We start from the raw sequence: 17,784 nt of genomic DNA, 5'->3' as shown, positions 1-17,784 counted from the left end.
AGTGATCATATCTAGAGCAGTGTTGGGGTTTCTTCTTAATAAAGAGCAGTGATCCTAACTAGAGCAGTGATCCTATCTAGAGCAGTGATCCTATCTAGAGTAGTGATCCTAACTAGAGCAGTGATCCTATCTAGAGCAGTGATCCTAACTAGAGCAGTGAACCTATCTAGAGTAGTGATCCTATTTAGAGCAGTGATCCTAACCAGAGCAGTGATCCTATCTAGGGCAGTGATCCTATCTAGAGCAGTGTGTGGGGTTCTTCTTAATAAAGAGCAGTGAGCCTATCTAGAGCAGTGTTGGGGTTTCTTCTTAATTAAGAGCAGTGATCCTATCTAGAGGGGTGATCCTATCTAGAGCAGTGATCCTATCTAGAGCAGTGATTCTATCTAGAGGGGTGATCCTATCTAGAGGGGTGATTCTATCTAGAGCAGTGATTCTATCTAGAGCAGTGATCCTAACTAGAGCAGTGATCCTAACTAGAGCAGTGATCCTATCTAGAGGGGTGATTCTATCTAGAGCAGTGATTCTATCTAGAGCAGTGATCCTAACTAGAGCAGTGATCCTATCTAGAGGGGTGATTCTATCTAGAGCAGTGATTCTATCTAGAGCAGTAATCCTAACTAGAGCAGTGATTCTATCTAGAGCAGTGATCCTATCTAGAGCAGTGATTCTATCTAGAGCAGTGATCCTAACTAGAGCAGTGATCCTAACTAGAGCAGTGATTCTATCTAGAGCAGTGATTCTATCTAGAGCAGTGATCCTAACTAGAGCAGTGATCCTAACTAGAGCAGTGATCCTAACTAGAGCAGTGATCCTATCTAGAGGGGTGATTCTATCTAGAGCAGTGATTCTATCTAGAGCAGTGATCCTAACTAGAGCAGTGATTCTATCTAGAGCAGTGATCCTATCTAGAGCAGTGATTCTATTTAGAGCAGTGATCCTAACTAGAGCAGTGATCCTAACTAGAGCAGTGATCCTATCTAGAGGGGTGATCCTATCTAGAGCAGTGATCCTCTCTAGAGCAGTGATCATATCTAGAGCAGTGTTGGGGTTTCTTCTTAATAAAGAGCAGTGATCCTATCTAGAGCAGTGATCCTATCTAGAGCAGTGATCCTATCTAGAGTAGTGCTCCTAACTAGAGCAGTAATCCTAACTAGAGCAGTGAACCTATCTAGAGTAGTGATCCTATTTAGAGCAGTGATCCTAACTAGAGCAGTGATCCTATCTAGGGCAGTGATCCTATCTAGAGCAGTGTGTGGGGTTCTTCTTAATAAAGAGCAGTGAGCCTATCTAGAGCAGTGTTGGGGTTTATTCTTAATTAAGAGCAGTGATCCTATCTAGAGCAGTGATCCTATCTAGAGCAGTGTTGTGGTTTCTTCTTAATAAAGAGCAGTGATCCTATCTAGAGCAGTGATCCTATCTAGAGCAGTGTGTGGGGTTCTTCTTAATAAAGAGCAGTGATCATATCTAGAGCAGTGTTGGGGTTTCTTCTTAATAAAGAGCAGTGATCCTAACTAGAGCAGTGATCCTATCTAGAGCAGTGATCCTATCTAGAGTAGTGATCCTAACTAGAGCAGTGATCCTATCTAGAGCAGTGATCCTAACTAGAGCAGTGAACCTATCTAGAGTAGTGATCCTATTTAGAGCAGTGATCCTAACTAGAGCAGTGATCCTATCTAGGGCAGTGATCCTATCTAGAGCAGTGTGTGGGGTTCTTCTTAATAAAGAGCAGTGAGCCTATCTAGAGCAGTGTTGGGGTTTCTTCTTAATTAAGAGCAGTGATACTATCTAGAGGGGTGATCCTATCTAGAGCAGTGATCCTATCTAGAGCAGTGATTCTATCTAGAGGGGTGATCCTATCTAGAGGGGTGATTCTATCTAGAGCAGTGATTCTATCTAGAGCAGTGATCCTAACTAGAGCAGTGATCCTAACTAGAGCAGTGATCCTATCTAGAGGGGTGATTCTATCTAGAGCAGTGATTCTATCTAGAGCAGTGATCCTAACTAGAGCAGTGATCCTAACTAGAGCAGTGATCCTATCTAGAGGGGTGATTCTATCTAGAGCAGTGATTCTATCTAGAGCAGTGATCCTAACTAGAGCAGTGATTCTATCTAGAGCAGTGATCCTATCTAGAGCAGTGATTCTATCTAGAGCAGTGATCCTAACTAGAGCAGTGATCCTAACTAGAGCAGTGATCCTATCTAGAGGGGTGATTCTATCTAGAGCAGTGATTCTATCTAGAGCAGTGATCCTAACTAGAGCAGTGATCCTAACTAGAGCAGTGATCCTATCTAGAGGGGTGATTCTATCTAGAGCAGTGATTCTATCTAGAGCAGTGATCCTAACTAGAGCAGTGATTCTATCTAGAGCAGTGATCCTATCTAGAGCAGTGATTCTATCTAGAGCAGTGATCCTAACTAGAGCAGTGATCCTATCTAGAGGGGTGATTCTATCTAGAGCAGTGATTCTATCTAGAGCAGTGATCCTAACTAGAGCAGTGATCCTAACTAGAGCAGTGATCCTATCTAGAGCAGTGATCCTATCTAGAGTAGTGATCCTAACTAGAGCAGTGATCCTATCGAGAGCAGTGATCCTAACTAGAGCAGTGAACCTATCTAGAGTAGTGATCCTATTTAGAGCAGTGATCCTAACTAGAGCAGTGATCCTATCTAGGGCAGTGATCCTATCTAGAGCAGTGTGTGGGGTTCTTCTTAATAAAGAGCAGTGAGCCTATCTAGAGCAGTGTTGGGGTTTCTTCTTAATTAAGAGCAGTGATCCTATCTAGAGGGGTGATCCTATCTAGAGCAGTGATCCTATCTAGAGCAGTGATTCTATCTAGAGGGGTGATCCTATCTAGAGGGGTGATTCTATCTAGAGCAGTGATTCTATCTAGAGCAGTGATCCTAACTAGAGAAGTGATCCTAACTAGAGCAGTGATCCTATCTAGAGGGGTGATTCTATCTAGAGCAGTGATTCTATCTAGAGCAGTGATCCTAAGTAGAGCAGTGATCCTAACTAGAGCAGTGATCCTATCTAGAGGGGTGATTCTATCTAGAGCAGTGATTCTATCTAGAGCAGTGATCCTAACTAGAGCAGTGATTCTATCTAGAGCAGTGATCCTATCTAGAGCAGTGATTCTATCTAGAGCAGTGATCCTAACTAGAGCAGTGATCCTAACTAGAGCAGTGATTCTATCTAGAGCAGTGATTCTATCTAGAGCAGTGATCCTAACTAGAGCAGTGATCCTAACTAGAGCAGTGATCCTAACTAGAGCAGTGATCCTATCTAGAGGGGTGATTCTATCTAGAGCAGTGATTCTATCTAGAGCAGTGATCCTAACTAGAGCAGTGATTCTATCTAGAGCAGTGATCCTATCTAGAGCAGTGATTCTATCTAGAGCAGTGATCCTAACTAGAGCAGTGATCCTAACTAGAGCAGTGATCCTATCTAGAGGGGTGATCCTATCTAGAGCAGTGATCCTATCTAGAGCAGTGATCATATCTAGAGCAGTGTTGGGGTTTCTTCTTAATAAAGAGCAGTGATCCTATCTAGAGCAGTGATCCTATCTAGAGCAGTGATCCTATCTAGAGTAGTGATCCTAACTAGAGCAGTAATCCTAACTAGAGCAGTGAACCTATCTAGAGTAGTGATCCTATTTAGAGCAGTGATCCTAACTAGAGCAGTGATCCTATCTAGAGCAGTGTGTGGGGTTCTTCTTAATAAAGAGCAGTGAGCCTATCTAGAGCGGTGTTGGGGTTTATTCTTAATTAAGAGCAGTGATCCTATCTAGAGCAGTGATCCTATCTAGAGCAGTGTTGTGGTTTCTTCTTAATAAAGAGCAGTGATCCTATCTAGAGCAGTGATCCTATCTAGAGCAGTGTGTGGGGTTCTTCTTAATAAAGAGCAGTGATCATATCTAGAGCAGTGTTGGGGTTTCTTCTTAATAAAGAGCAGTGATCCTAACTAGAGCAGTGATCCTATCTAGAGCAGTGATCCTATCTAGAGTAGTGATCCTAACTAGAGCAGTGATCCTATCTAGAGCAGTGATCCTAACTAGAGCAGTGAACCTATCTAGAGTAGTGATCCTGTTTAGAGCAGTGATCCTAACTAGAGCAGTGATCCTATCTAGGGCAGTGATCCTATCTAGAGCAGTGTGTGGGGTTCTTCTTAATAAAGAGCAGTGAGCCTATCTAGAGCAGTGTTGGGGTTTCTTCTTAATTAAGACCAGTGATCCTATCTAGAGGGGTGATCCTATCTAGAGCAGTGATCCTATCTAGAGCAGTGATTCTATCTAGAGGGGTGATCCTATCTAGAGGGGTGATTCTATCTAGAGCAGTGATTCTATCTAGAGCAGTGATCCTAACTAGAGCAGTGATCCTAACTAGAGCAGTGATCCTATCTAGAGGGGTGATTCTATCTAGAGCAGTGATCCTAACTAGAGCGGTGATCCTATCTAGAGGGGTGATTCTATCTAGAGCAGTGATCCTAACTAGAGCAGTGATCCTAACTAGAGCGGTGATCCTATCTAGAGGGGTGATTCTATCTAGAGCAGTGATTCTATCTAGAGCAGTGATCCTAACTAGAGCAGTGATTCTATCTAGAGCAGTGATTCTATCTAGAGCAGTGATCCTAACTAGAGCAGTGATCCTATCTAGAGGGGTGATCCTATCTAGAGCAGTGATCCTATTTAGAGGGGTGATCCTATCTAGAGCAGTGATCCTACCTAGAGCAGTGATCCTATCTAGAGCAGTGATCCTATCTAGAGCAGTGATCATATCTAGAGCAGTGATCCTATCTAGAGCAGTGATCCTATCTAAAGCAGTGATCCTATCTAAAGCAGTGATCCTATCTAGAGGGGTGATCCTATCTAAAGCAGTGATCCTATCTAGAGCAGTGATCCTATCTAGAGCAGTGATCCTATCTAAAGCAGTGATCCTATCTAGAGGGGTGATCCTATCTAAAGCAGTGATCCTATCTAAAGCAGTGATCCTATCTAGAGCAGTGATCCTATCTAGAGGGGTGATCCTATCTAAAGCAGTGATCCTATCTAGAGCAGTGATCCTATCTAGAGCAGTGATCCTATCTAAAGCAGTGATCCTATCTAGAGCAGTGATCCTATCTAGAGCAGTGATCCTATCTAAAGCAGTGATTCTATCTAGAGTAGTGATCCTATCTAGAGCAGTGATCCTATCTAGAGCAGTGATCCTATCTAGAGCAGTGATCCTAACTAGAGCAGTGATCCTATCTAGAGCAGTGATCCTATCTAGAGCAGTGATCCTATCTAGAGCAGTGATCCTAACTAGAGTAGTGATCCTATCTAGAGCAGTGATCCTATCTAGAGCAGTGATCCTATCTAGAGCAGTGATCCTAACTAGAGTAGTGATCCTATCTAGAGCAGTGATCCTACCTAGAGTAGTGATCCTATCTAGAGCAGTGATCCTACCTAGAGTAGTGATCCTATCTAGAGCAGTGATCCTACCTAGAGTAGTGATCCTATCTAGAGCAGTGATCCTAACTAGAGTAGTGATCCTATCTAGAGCAGTGATCCTATCTAGAGCAGTGATCCTACCTAGAGCAGTGATCCTATCTAGAGCAGTGATCCTACCTAGAGCAGTGATCCTATCTAGAGCAGTGATCCTATCTAGAGCAGTGATCCTGTCTAGAGCAGTGATCCTAACTAGAGCAGTGTGAGGGTTTCTTCTTAATAAAGAGCAGTGATCCTATCTAGAGTAGTGATCCTATCTAGAGCAGTGATCCTATCTAAAGCAGTGTGAGGATTTCTTCTTAATAAAGAGCAGTGATCCTATCTAGAGCAGTGATCCTATCTAGAGCAGTGATCCTATCTAGAGTAGTGATCCTATCTAGAACAGTGATCCTATCTAGAGCAGTGATCCTATCTAGAGTAGTGATCCTATCTAGAGCAGTGATCCTATCTAAAGCAGTGTGAGGGTTTCTTCTTAATAAAGAGCAGTGATCCTATCTAGAGTAGTGATCCTATCTAGAGGGGTGATCCTATCTAAAGCAGTGTGGGGGTTTCTTCTTTGTTCTCATCTTATTCAACTGTTACCAGGCACCTGCAACAAAGAGCTCTACAGCACACGTAGGCAGGCTTAATAGAAGTGGTGTAAATGACTTAAGTAAAAAATACTTGAAAGTATTAACTAGTTAACTAGTTTTTATCTGTACTTTACTTTAATATTTGTATTTTTTGACAACTTTTACTTCACTACATTCAAGAAAATGATGTACTTTTTACTTCATTAATTTTCATCTGACACCCAAAAGTACTTGTTGCATTTCGAATGCTTAGCAGGAAGGATAAATGGTCCAATTCACGCACTTCTCAAGACAACATCCCTGGTCATCCCTACTGCCTCTGATCTGGTGGACTCACTAAACAGAGAACATCCCTGGTCATCCCTACTGCCTCTGATCTGGAGGACTCACTAAACAGAGAACATCCCTGGTCATCCCTACTAGCCTCTGATCTGGAGGACTCACTAAACAGAGAACATCCCTGGTCATTCCTACTGCCTCTGATCTGGAGGACTCACTAAACAGAGAACATCCCTGGTCATCCCTACTAGCCTCTGATCTGGAGGACTCACTAAACAGAGAACATCCCTGGTCATCCCTACTGCCTCTGAACTGGAGGACTCACTAAACAGAGAACATCCCTGGTCATCCCTACTAGCCTCTGATCTGGAGGACTCACTAAACAGAGAACATCCCTGGTCATCCCTACTAGCCTCTGATCTGGAGGACTCACTAAACAGAGAACATCCCTGGTCATCCCTACTGCCTCTGAACTGGAGGACTCACTAAACAGAGAACATCCCTGGTCATCCCTACTGCCTCTGAACTGGAGGACTCACTAAACAGAGAACATCCCTGGTCATCCCTACTGCCTCTGAACTGGAGGACTCACTAAACAGAGAACATCCCTGGTCATCCCTACTGCCTCTGATCTGGAGGACTCACTAAACAGAGAACATCCCTGGTCATCCCTACTGCCTCTGATCTGGAGGACTCACTAAACAGAGAACATCCCTGGTCATCCCTACTGTGCCCCTGGCTATCTGTAATGATGTCTGCGTATTGGAGTGTGCCCCTGGCTATCTGTAAATGATGTCTGAGTGTTGGAGTGTTCCCCTGGCAGTGATCCTATCTAGAATAGTGATCCTAACTAGAGCAGTGATCCTATCTAGAGCAGTGATCCTAACTAGAGCAGTGAACCTATCTAGAGTAGTGATCCTATTTAGAGCAGTGATCCTAACTAGAGCAGTGATCCTATCTAGGGCAGTGATCCTATCTAGAGCAGTGTGTGGGGTTCTTCTTAATAAAGAGCAGTGAGCCTATCTAGAGCAGTGTTGGGGTTTCTTCTTAATTAAGAGCAGTGATACTATCTAGAGGGGTGATCCTATCTAGAGCAGTGATCCTATCTAGAGCAGTGATTCTATCTAGAGGGGTGATCCTATCTAGAGGGGTGATTCTATCTAGAGCAGTGATTCTATCTAGAGCAGTGATCCTAACTAGAGCAGTGATCCTAACTAGAGCAGTGATCCTATCTAGAGGGGTGATTCTATCTAGAGCAGTGATTCTATCTAGAGCAGTGATCCTAACTAGAGCAGTGATCCTAACTAGAGCAGTGATCCTATCTAGAGGGGTGATTCTATCTAGAGCAGTGATTCTATCTAGAGCAGTGATCCTAACTAGAGCAGTGATTCTATCTAGAGCAGTGATCCTATCTAGAGCAGTGATTCTATCTAGAGCAGTGATCCTAACTAGAGCAGTGATCCTAACTAGAGCAGTGATCCTATCTAGAGGGGTGATTCTATCTAGAGCAGTGATTCTATCTAGAGCAGTGATCCTAACTAGAGCAGTGATCCTAACTAGAGCAGTGATCCTATCTAGAGGGGTGATTCTATCTAGAGCAGTGATTCTATCTAGAGCAGTGATCCTAACTAGAGCAGTGATTCTATCTAGAGCAGTGATCCTATCTAGAGCAGTGATTCTATCTAGAGCAGTGATCCTAACTAGAGCAGTGATCCTATCTAGAGGGGTGATTCTATCTAGAGCAGTGATTCTATCTAGAGCAGTGATCCTAACTAGAGCAGTGATCCTAACTAGAGCAGTGATCCTATCTAGAGCAGTGATCCTATCTAGAGTAGTGATCCTAACTAGAGCAGTGATCCTATCGAGAGCAGTGATCCTAACTAGAGCAGTGAACCTATCTAGAGTAGTGATCCTATTTAGAGCAGTGATCCTAACTAGAGCAGTGATCCTATCTAGGGCAGTGATCCTATCTAGAGCAGTGTGTGGGGTTCTTCTTAATAAAGAGCAGTGAGCCTATCTAGAGCAGTGTTGGGGTTTCTTCTTAATTAAGAGCAGTGATCCTATCTAGAGGGGTGATCCTATCTAGAGCAGTGATCCTATCTAGAGCAGTGATTCTATCTAGAGGGGTGATCCTATCTAGAGGGGTGATTCTATCTAGAGCAGTGATTCTATCTAGAGCAGTGATCCTAACTAGAGAAGTGATCCTAACTAGAGCAGTGATCCTATCTAGAGGGGTGATTCTATCTAGAGCAGTGATTCTATCTAGAGCAGTGATCCTAAGTAGAGCAGTGATCCTAACTAGAGCAGTGATCCTATCTAGAGGGGTGATTCTATCTAGAGCAGTGATTCTATCTAGAGCAGTGATCCTAACTAGAGCAGTGATTCTATCTAGAGCAGTGATCCTATCTAGAGCAGTGATTCTATCTAGAGCAGTGATCCTAACTAGAGCAGTGATCCTAACTAGAGCAGTGATTCTATCTAGAGCAGTGATTCTATCTAGAGCAGTGATCCTAACTAGAGCAGTGATCCTAACTAGAGCAGTGATCCTAACTAGAGCAGTGATCCTATCTAGAGGGGTGATTCTATCTAGAGCAGTGATTCTATCTAGAGCAGTGATCCTAACTAGAGCAGTGATTCTATCTAGAGCAGTGATCCTATCTAGAGCAGTGATTCTATCTAGAGCAGTGATCCTAACTAGAGCAGTGATCCTAACTAGAGCAGTGATCCTATCTAGAGGGGTGATCCTATCTAGAGCAGTGATCCTATCTAGAGCAGTGATCATATCTAGAGCAGTGTTGGGGTTTCTTCTTAATAAAGAGCAGTGATCCTATCTAGAGCAGTGATCCTATCTAGAGCAGTGATCCTATCTAGAGTAGTGATCCTAACTAGAGCAGTAATCCTAACTAGAGCAGTGAACCTATCTAGAGTAGTGATCCTATTTAGAGCAGTGATCCTAACTAGAGCAGTGATCCTATCTAGGGCAGTGATCCTATCTAGAGCAGTGTGTGGGGTTCTTCTTAATAAAGAGCAGTGAGCCTATCTAGAGCAGTGTTGGGGTTTATTCTTAATTAAGAGCAGTGATCCTATCTAGAGCAGTGATCCTATCTAGAGCAGTGTTGTGGTTTCTTCTTAATAAAGAGCAGTGATCCTATCTAGAGCAGTGATCCTATCTAGAGCAGTGTGTGGGGTTCTTCTTAATAAAGAGCAGTGATCATATCTAGAGCAGTGTTGGGGTTTCTTCTTAATAAAGAGCAGTGATCCTAACTAGAGCAGTGATCCTATCTAGAGCAGTGATCCTATCTAGAGTAGTGATCCTAACTAGAGCAGTGATCCTATCTAGAGCAGTGATCCTAACTAGAGCAGTGAACCTATCTAGAGTAGTGATCCTGTTTAGAGCAGTGATCCTAACTAGAGCAGTGATCCTATCTAGGGCAGTGATCCTATCTAGAGCAGTGTGTGGGGTTCTTCTTAATAAAGAGCAGTGAGCCTATCTAGAGCAGTGTTGGGGTTTCTTCTTAATTAAGAGCAGTGATCCTATCTAGAGGGGTGATCCTATCTAGAGCAGTGATCCTATCTAGAGCAGTGATTCTATCTAGAGGGGTGATCCTATCTAGAGGGGTGATTCTATCTAGAGCAGTGATCCTAACTAGAGCAGTGATCCTAACTAGAGCAGTGATCCTATCTAGAGGGGTGATTCTATCTAGAGCAGTGATTCTATCTAGAGCAGTGATCCTAACTAGAGCGGTGATCCTATCTAGAGGGGTGATTCTATCTAGAGCAGTGATCCTAACTAGAGCAGTGATCCTAACTAGAGCGGTGATCCTATCTAGAGGGGTGATTCTATCTAGAGCAGTGATTCTATCTAGAGCAGTGATCCTAACTAGAGCAGTGATTCTATCTAGAGCAGTGATTCTATCTAGAGCAGTGATCCTAACTAGAGCAGTGATCCTATCTAGAGGGGTGATCCTATCTAGAGCAGTGATCCTATTTAGAGGGGTGATCCTATCTAGAGCAGTGATCCTACCTAGAGCAGTGATCCTATCTAGAGCAGTGATCCTATCTAGAGCAGTGATCATATCTAGAGCAGTGATCCTATCTAGAGCAGTGATCCTATCTAAAGCAGTGATCCTATCTAAAGCAGTGATCCTATCTAGAGGGGTGATCCTATCTAAAGCAGTGATCCTATCTAAAGCAGTGATCCTATCTAGAGCAGTGATCCTATCTAGAGGGGTGATCCTATCTAAAGCAGTGATCCTATCTAGAGCAGTGATCCTATCTAGAGCAGTGATCCTATCTAAAGCAGTGATCCTATCTAGAGCAGTGATCCTATCTAGAGCAGTGATCCTATCTAAAGCAGTGATCCTATCTAGAGTAGTGATCCTATCTAGAGCAGTGATCCTATCTAGAGCAGTGATCCTATCTAGAGCAGTGATCCTAACTAGAGCAGTGATCCTATCTAGAGCAGTGATCCTATCTAGAGCAGTGATCCTATCTAGAGCAGTGATCCTAACTAGAGTAGTGATCCTATCTAGAGCAGTGATTCTATCTAGAGCAGTGATCCTATCTAGAGCAGTGATCCTAACTAGAGTAGTGATCCTATCTAGAGCAGTGATCCTACCTAGAGTAGTGATCCTATCTAGAGCAGTGATCCTACCTAGAGTAGTGATCCTATCTAGAGCAGTGATCCTACCTAGAGTAGTGATCCTATCTAGAGCAGTGATCCTAACTAGAGTAGTGATCCTATCTAGAGCAGTGATCCTACCTAGAGCAGTGATCCTATCTAGAGCAGTGATCCTACCTAGAGCAGTGATCCTATCTAGAGCAGTGATCCTATCTAGAGCAGTGATCCTGTCTAGAGCAGTGATCCTAACTAGAGCAGTGTGAGGGTTTCTTCTTAATAAAGAGCAGTGATCCTATCTAGAGTAGTGATCCTATCTAGAGCAGTGATCCTATCTAGAGCAGTGATCCTATCTAAAGCAGTGTGAGGATTTCTTCTTAATAAAGAGCAGTGATCCTATCTAGAGCAGTGATCCTATCTAGAGCAGTGATCCTATCTAGAGTAGTGATCCTATCTAGAGCAGTGATCCTATCTAGAGCAGTGATCCTATCTAGAGTAGTGATCCTATCTAGAGCAGTGATCCTATCTAAAGCAGTGTGAGGGTTTCTTCTTAATAAAGAGCAGTGATCCTATCTAGAGTAGTGATCCTATCTAGAGGGGTGATCCTATCTAAAGCAGTGTGGGGGTTTCTTCTTTGTTCTCATCTTATTCAACTGTTACCAGGCACCTGCAACAAAGAGCTCTACAGCACACGTAGGCAGGCTTAATAGAAGTGGTGTAAATGACTTAAGTAAAAAATACTTGAAAGTATTAACTAGTTAACTAGTTTTTATCTGTACTTTACTTTAATATTTGTATTTTTTGACAACTTTTACTTCACTACATTCAAGAAAATGATGTACTTTTTACTTCATTAATTTTCATCTGACACCCAAAAGTACTTGTTGCATTTCGAATGCTTAGCAGGAAGGATAAATGGTCCAATTCACGCACTTCTCAAGACAACATCCCTGGTCATCCCTACTGCCTCTGATCTGGTGGACTCACTAAACAGAGAACATCCCTGGTCATCCCTACTGCCTCTGATCTGGAGGACTCACTAAACAGAGAACATCCCTGGTCATCCCTACTAGCCTCTGATCTGGAGGACTCACTAAACAGAGAACATCCCTGGTCATTCCTACTGCCTCTGATCTGGAGGACTCACTAAACAGAGAACATCCCTGGTCATCCCTACTAGCCTCTGATCTGGAGGACTCACTAAACAGAGAACATCCCTGGTCATCCCTACTGCCTCTGAACTGGAGGACTCACTAAACAGAGAACATCCCTGGTCATCCCTACTAGCCTCTGATCTGGAGGACTCACTAAACAGAGAACATCCCTGGTCATCCCTACTAGCCTCTGATCTGGAGGACTCACTAAACAGAGAACATCCCTGGTCATCCCTACTGCCTCTGAACTGGAGGACTCACTAAACAGAGAACATCCCTGGTCATCCCTACTGCCTCTGAACTGGAGGACTCACTAAACAGAGAACATCCCTGGTCATCCCTACTGCCTCTGAACTGGAGGACTCACTAAACAGAGAACATCCCTGGTCATCCCTACTGCCTCTGATCTGGAGGACTCACTAAACAGAGAACATCCCTGGTCATCCCTACTGCCTCTGATCTGGAGGACTCACTAAACAGAGAACATCCCTGGTCATCCCTACTGTGCCCCTGGCTATCTGTAATGATGTCTGCGTATTGGAGTGTGCCCCTGGCTATCTGTAAATGATGTCTGAGTGTTGGAGTGTTCCCCTGGCTATCTGTAAATGATGTTTGAGTGTTGGAGTGTGCCCCTGGCTATCTGTAATGATGTCTGAGTGTTGGAGTGTTCCCCTGGCTATCTGTAAATGATGTCTGAGTGTTGGAGTGTTCCCCTGGCTATCTGTAAATGATGTTTGAGTGTTGGAGTGTGCCCCTGGCTATCTGTAATGATGTCTGAGTGTTGGAGTGTTCCCCTGGCTATCTGTAAATGATGTCTGAGTGTTGGAGTGTTCCCCTGGCTATCTGTAATGATGTCTGAGTGTTGGAGTGTTCCCCTGGCTATCTGTAAATGATGTCTGAGTGTTGGAGTGTTCCCCTGGCTATCTGTAAATGATGTCTGAGTATTGGAGGATGCCCCTGGCTATCTGTAAATTATGTCTGAGTATTGGAGGATGCCCCTGGCTATCTGTAAATGATGTCTGAGTATTGGAGTGTCCCCCTGGCTATCTGTAAATGATGTCTGAGTGTTGGAGTGTTCCCCTGGCTATCTGTAAATGATGTCTGAGTATTGGAGTGTCCCCCTGGCTATCTGTAAATGATGTCTCAGTGTTGGCGTGTGCCCCTGGCTATCTGTAAATGATGTCTGAGTATTGGAGTGTTCCCCTGGCTATCTGTAAATGATGTCTGAGTGTTGGAGTGTGCCCCTGGCTATCTGTAATAATGTCTGAGTATTGGAATGTCCCCCTGGCTATCTGTAAATGATGTCTGAGTGTTGGCGTGTGCCCCTGGCTATCTGTAAATTATGTCTGAGTATTGGAGTGTTCCCCTGGCTATCTGTAAATGATGTCTCAGTGTTGGCGTGTGCCCCTGGCTATCTGTAAATGATGTCTGAGTATTGGAGTGTTCCCCTGGCTATCTGTAAATGATGTCTCAGTGTTGGAGTGTGCCCCTGGCTATCTGTAAATGATGTCTGAGTATTGGAATGTTCCCCTGGCTATCTGTAAATGATGTCTGAGTATTGGAATGTTCCCCTGGCTATCTGTAAATGATGTCTGAGTATTGGAATGTGCCCCCCTGTATACTATGTGATCGTAGTTCATCTGTAAAAAAAAAAGAGGAGCGTGAAACTCAAATCACCCTCTTGTCAACAGCAACAACGCATTGAAATAAAATCTGTAATAATCACATTCAGCATCAGAGTGAAGAGAGAGAGGGAGAGAGAGAGAGAGAGAGAGAGAGAGAGAGACCACCACCTGCAGAACATATCAACAAAGGAATTAAACAATAGCAGAAAAACGTACATTTACTACAAAAGGAATTTGTGACATGATACATCATGACCCCTCTCTGAAGAACACGGACCGTCACTTCACAGGATCCATTTTAATATCAGGGACACGGACCGTCACTTCACAGGATCCATTTTAATATCAGGGACACGGACCGTCACTTCACAGGATCCATTTTAATATCAGGGACACGTACCCCCCCTCTCTGAAGAACACGGACCGTCACTTCACAGGATCCATTTTAATATCAGGGACACGTACACCCCCTCTCTGAAGAACACGGACCGTCACTTCACAGGATCCATTTTAATATCAGGGACACGTACCCCCCCTCTCTGAAGAACATGGACCGTCACTTCACAGGATCCATTTTAATATCAGGGACATGTACAGATACTTCACAGGATCCATTTTAATATCAGGGACATGTACAGATACTTCAGGTTGTAAGTCTGACACACAACACAGTAGTTAACAGGAATCCACATCAGGCAAAACGGACCAATCAATGACCAGTGTTGGAACAAACATATTACTAAATAATGACAAGGTTATATCAAGATAACACACACACACACACACACACACACACACACACACACACACACTCACTCACTCACTCACTCACTCACTCACTCACTCTAAAGAGCATTGCTCTGTTGAGGTTTCTGGGATGCACAATTCACACACTTTTCCCTATATAGTACACTACTATAGACCAGAGCCCTATTCCCTATATAGTGCACTACTATAGACCAGAGCCCTATTCCCTATATAGTACACTACTATAGACCAGAGCCCTATTCCCTATATAGTGCACTACGATAGACCAGAGCCCTATTCCCTATATAGTGGTACTACTATAGACCAGGGCCCTATTCCCTATATAGTGGTAGATCTGTTGTCTCCTTCTATAGCCTGACCCCAGATCTGTTGTCTCCTTCTATAGCCTGACCCCAGATCTGTTGTCTCCTTCTATAGCCTGACCCCAGATCTGTTGTCTCCTTCTATAGCCTGACCCCAGATCGGTTGTCTCCTTCTATAGCCTGACCCCAGATCTGTTGTCTCCTTCTATAGCCTGACCCCAGATCTGTTGTCTCCTTCTATAGCCTGACCCCATATCTGTTGTCTCCTTCTATAGCCTGACCCCAGATCTGTTGTCTCCTTCTATAGCCTGACCCCAGATCTGTTTTCAGTGTGACAGGGAGTTGGCGTGATAACACAAACAGACTGGCACTCAGGCTAGGGTCATCAGTGTGATAGGGAGTTGTCATGATAGCACAAACTTCATGCTGTGTGTCTATAGCAGGGTTGGGCTCAATTCAATTTCAAATCAGTCGATTCAGGAAGTACAACAGAAATTCCAATTCTCCTTTTTTTTCTACTTTTTAACCTCTTAGAGCTCTAGGGGCGCTATTTCATTTTTGGATAAAAAACGTTCCCGTTTTAAGCGCGATATTTTGTCACGAAAAGATGCTCGACTATGCATATTCTTGACAGTTTTGGAAAGAAAACACTCTGAAGTTTCAGAATCTGCAAAGATTTTGTCTGTAAGTGCCCCAGAACTCATTCTACAGGCGAAACCAAGATGATGCATCACCCAGGAATTAGCAGAATTTCTGAAGCTCTGTTTTCCATTCTCTCCTTATATGGCTGTGATTGCGCAAGGAATGAGCCTACACTTTCTGTCGTTCGCCCAAGGTCTTAGCAGCATTGTGACGTATTTGTAGGCATATCATTGGAAGATTGGCCATAAGAGACTACATTTTCCAGAGGTCCGCCCGGTGTCCTTTGTCTAAATTTGTGCGTAATCTTCAGGTGCGGTCATTTTCTCCTGGGATTCAGGAGAGAAAGCATGTGTCCAAGAACGATGTATCAATGAAGAGATATGTGAAAAACACCTTGAGGCTTGATTCTAAAAAACGTTTGCCATGTTTTCAGTCGATATTATGGAGTTAATTTGGAAAAAAGTTTGCGTTTTGAGGACTGAATTTATGGATTTTTTTTGGTAGCCAAATGTGATGTATAAAACGGAGCTATTTCTAATACACAAGGAATCTTTTTGGAAAAACTGAGCATCTGCTATCTAACTGAGAGTATCCTCATTGAAAACATCAGAAGTTCTTCAAAGGTAAATGATTTTATTTGAAGGCTTTTATGTTTTTGTTAATGTTGCGTGCTGGATGCTAACGCTAATGCTAACGCTAAATGCTAACGCGAAATGCTAACTCTAGCTAGCTACTTTTACACAAATGATTGTTTTCCTATGGTTGAGAAGCATATTTTGAAAATCTGAGATGACAGTGTTGTTTACAAAAGGCTAAGCTTGAGAGATGGCATATTTATTTCATTTCATTTGCGATTTTCATAAATAGTTAACGTTGTGTTATGCTAATGAGCTTGCTGATAGATTTACACAATCCTGGATACAGGGGTTTTTTCATAGCTAAACGTGACGCAGAAAACGGAGCGATTTGTCCTAAACAAATAATCTTTCAGGAAAAACTGAACATTTGCTATCTGAGAGTCTCCTCATTGAAAACATCTGAAGTTCTTCAAAGGTAAATGATTTTTTTGAATGCTTTTCTGTTTTTTTGTGTAAATGTTGCCAGCTGAATGCTAATGCTAAATGCTACGTTAGCCATCAATACTGTTACACAAATGCTTGTTTTGCAATGGTTGAGAAGCATATTTTGAAAATCTGAGATGACAGTGTTGTTAACAAAAGGCTAAGCTTGAGAGATGGCATATTTATTTCATTTCATTTGCGATTTTCATGAATAGTTAACGTTGCGTTATGGTAATGAGCTTGAGTCTGTATTCACGAACCCGGATCCGGGATGGGGAGATCAGTGGAACATTGGAATGTGCATTTCAGCTTTACCTTCTGATTTGAAATAGAATTGACCCCCACAGCCCTGGTCTACAATGTCCTGGCCTGAACAGCACCTCAGAGGTCCAGCTGTGAGGTACAAGTCACTGTTCTCCTATCATCAAACCTGAAACATAAAAATACAAATACTGTACATCTGATTTATAATCTACAGGTGGATATCTTTAGTCTCTATTCTCCGAACATCTGATTTATAATCTACAGTCTCTATTCTCCGAACATCTGATTTATAATCTACAGTCTCTATTCTCCTAACATCTGATTTATAATCTACAGTCTCTATTCTCCTAACATCTGATTTATAATCTACAGGTGGTTCTCTTCAGGCTCTCTTCTCCTTCGTCAGTCTGTGTCCCTCTGTTGAGTGTCTTCCTGGGGTTGTGTGTGTTGTCAGGGTTACTGGTCAATTCCTCTGAACAGACACATGGCAAACACCATGGCAAACAGCTGCGAGAACAAGGGAGACAGTTTAGGAAGGGTTAGGAGGATCACTGCAATATATTGTCACTATTGGCAAACATTGTAGCTAGATTATTTACTGCTGAACTCAAACAAAAAATTAGAGGGATTGAATCCACAGTATAGCAAGGAAAGAAGGCCAATACTGTATCTTCTATAGCAAGACTGCTCAACCCTCTTCCTGGAGATCTACTTTCCTGTGGGTTTTCAGTCCAACCCTCTTCCTGGAGATCTACTGTCCTGTAGGTTTACACTCCAACCCTCTTCCTGGAGATCTACTGTCCTGTAGGTTCAGTCCAACCCTCTTCCTGGAGATCTACTGTCCTGTAGGTTCAGTCCAACCCTCTTCCTGGAGATCTACTGTCCTGTAGGTTTATACTCCAACCCTCTTCCTGGAGATCTACTGTCCTGTAGGTTTTCAGTCCAACCCTCTTCCTGGAGATATACTGTCCTGTAGGTTTACACTCCAACCCTCTTCCTGTAGATCTACTGTC

General features: G+C 43.1%; 1 protein-coding gene across 2 annotated transcripts in view; it reads right to left on the bottom strand.

The window, feature by feature from the left end:
* Window positions 1-16,857: 16,857 nt before the first annotated feature.
* The window catches only part of LOC110517083 (tetraspanin-18-like), a 61,070-nt gene continuing 60,143 nt past the window's right edge, over window positions 16,858-17,784 (bottom strand). For both annotated transcript variants that reach the window (XM_036981636.1, XM_036981637.1), the window contains exon 9: window positions 16,858-17,278. In XM_036981636.1, coding sequence (XP_036837531.1) covers window positions 17,228-17,278 — 51 coding nt within the window. In that variant the 3' untranslated portion in view covers window positions 16,858-17,227. The remainder of the gene's footprint in view (window positions 17,279-17,784) is intronic.

The sequence above is a fragment of the Oncorhynchus mykiss genome, chromosome 6 (assembly GCF_013265735.2).
Source record: "Oncorhynchus mykiss isolate Arlee chromosome 6, USDA_OmykA_1.1, whole genome shotgun sequence".
Classification (NCBI taxonomy): domain Eukaryota; kingdom Metazoa; phylum Chordata; class Actinopteri; order Salmoniformes; family Salmonidae; genus Oncorhynchus; species Oncorhynchus mykiss.
This window is presented reverse-complemented; position numbering and strand designations above follow the sequence as displayed.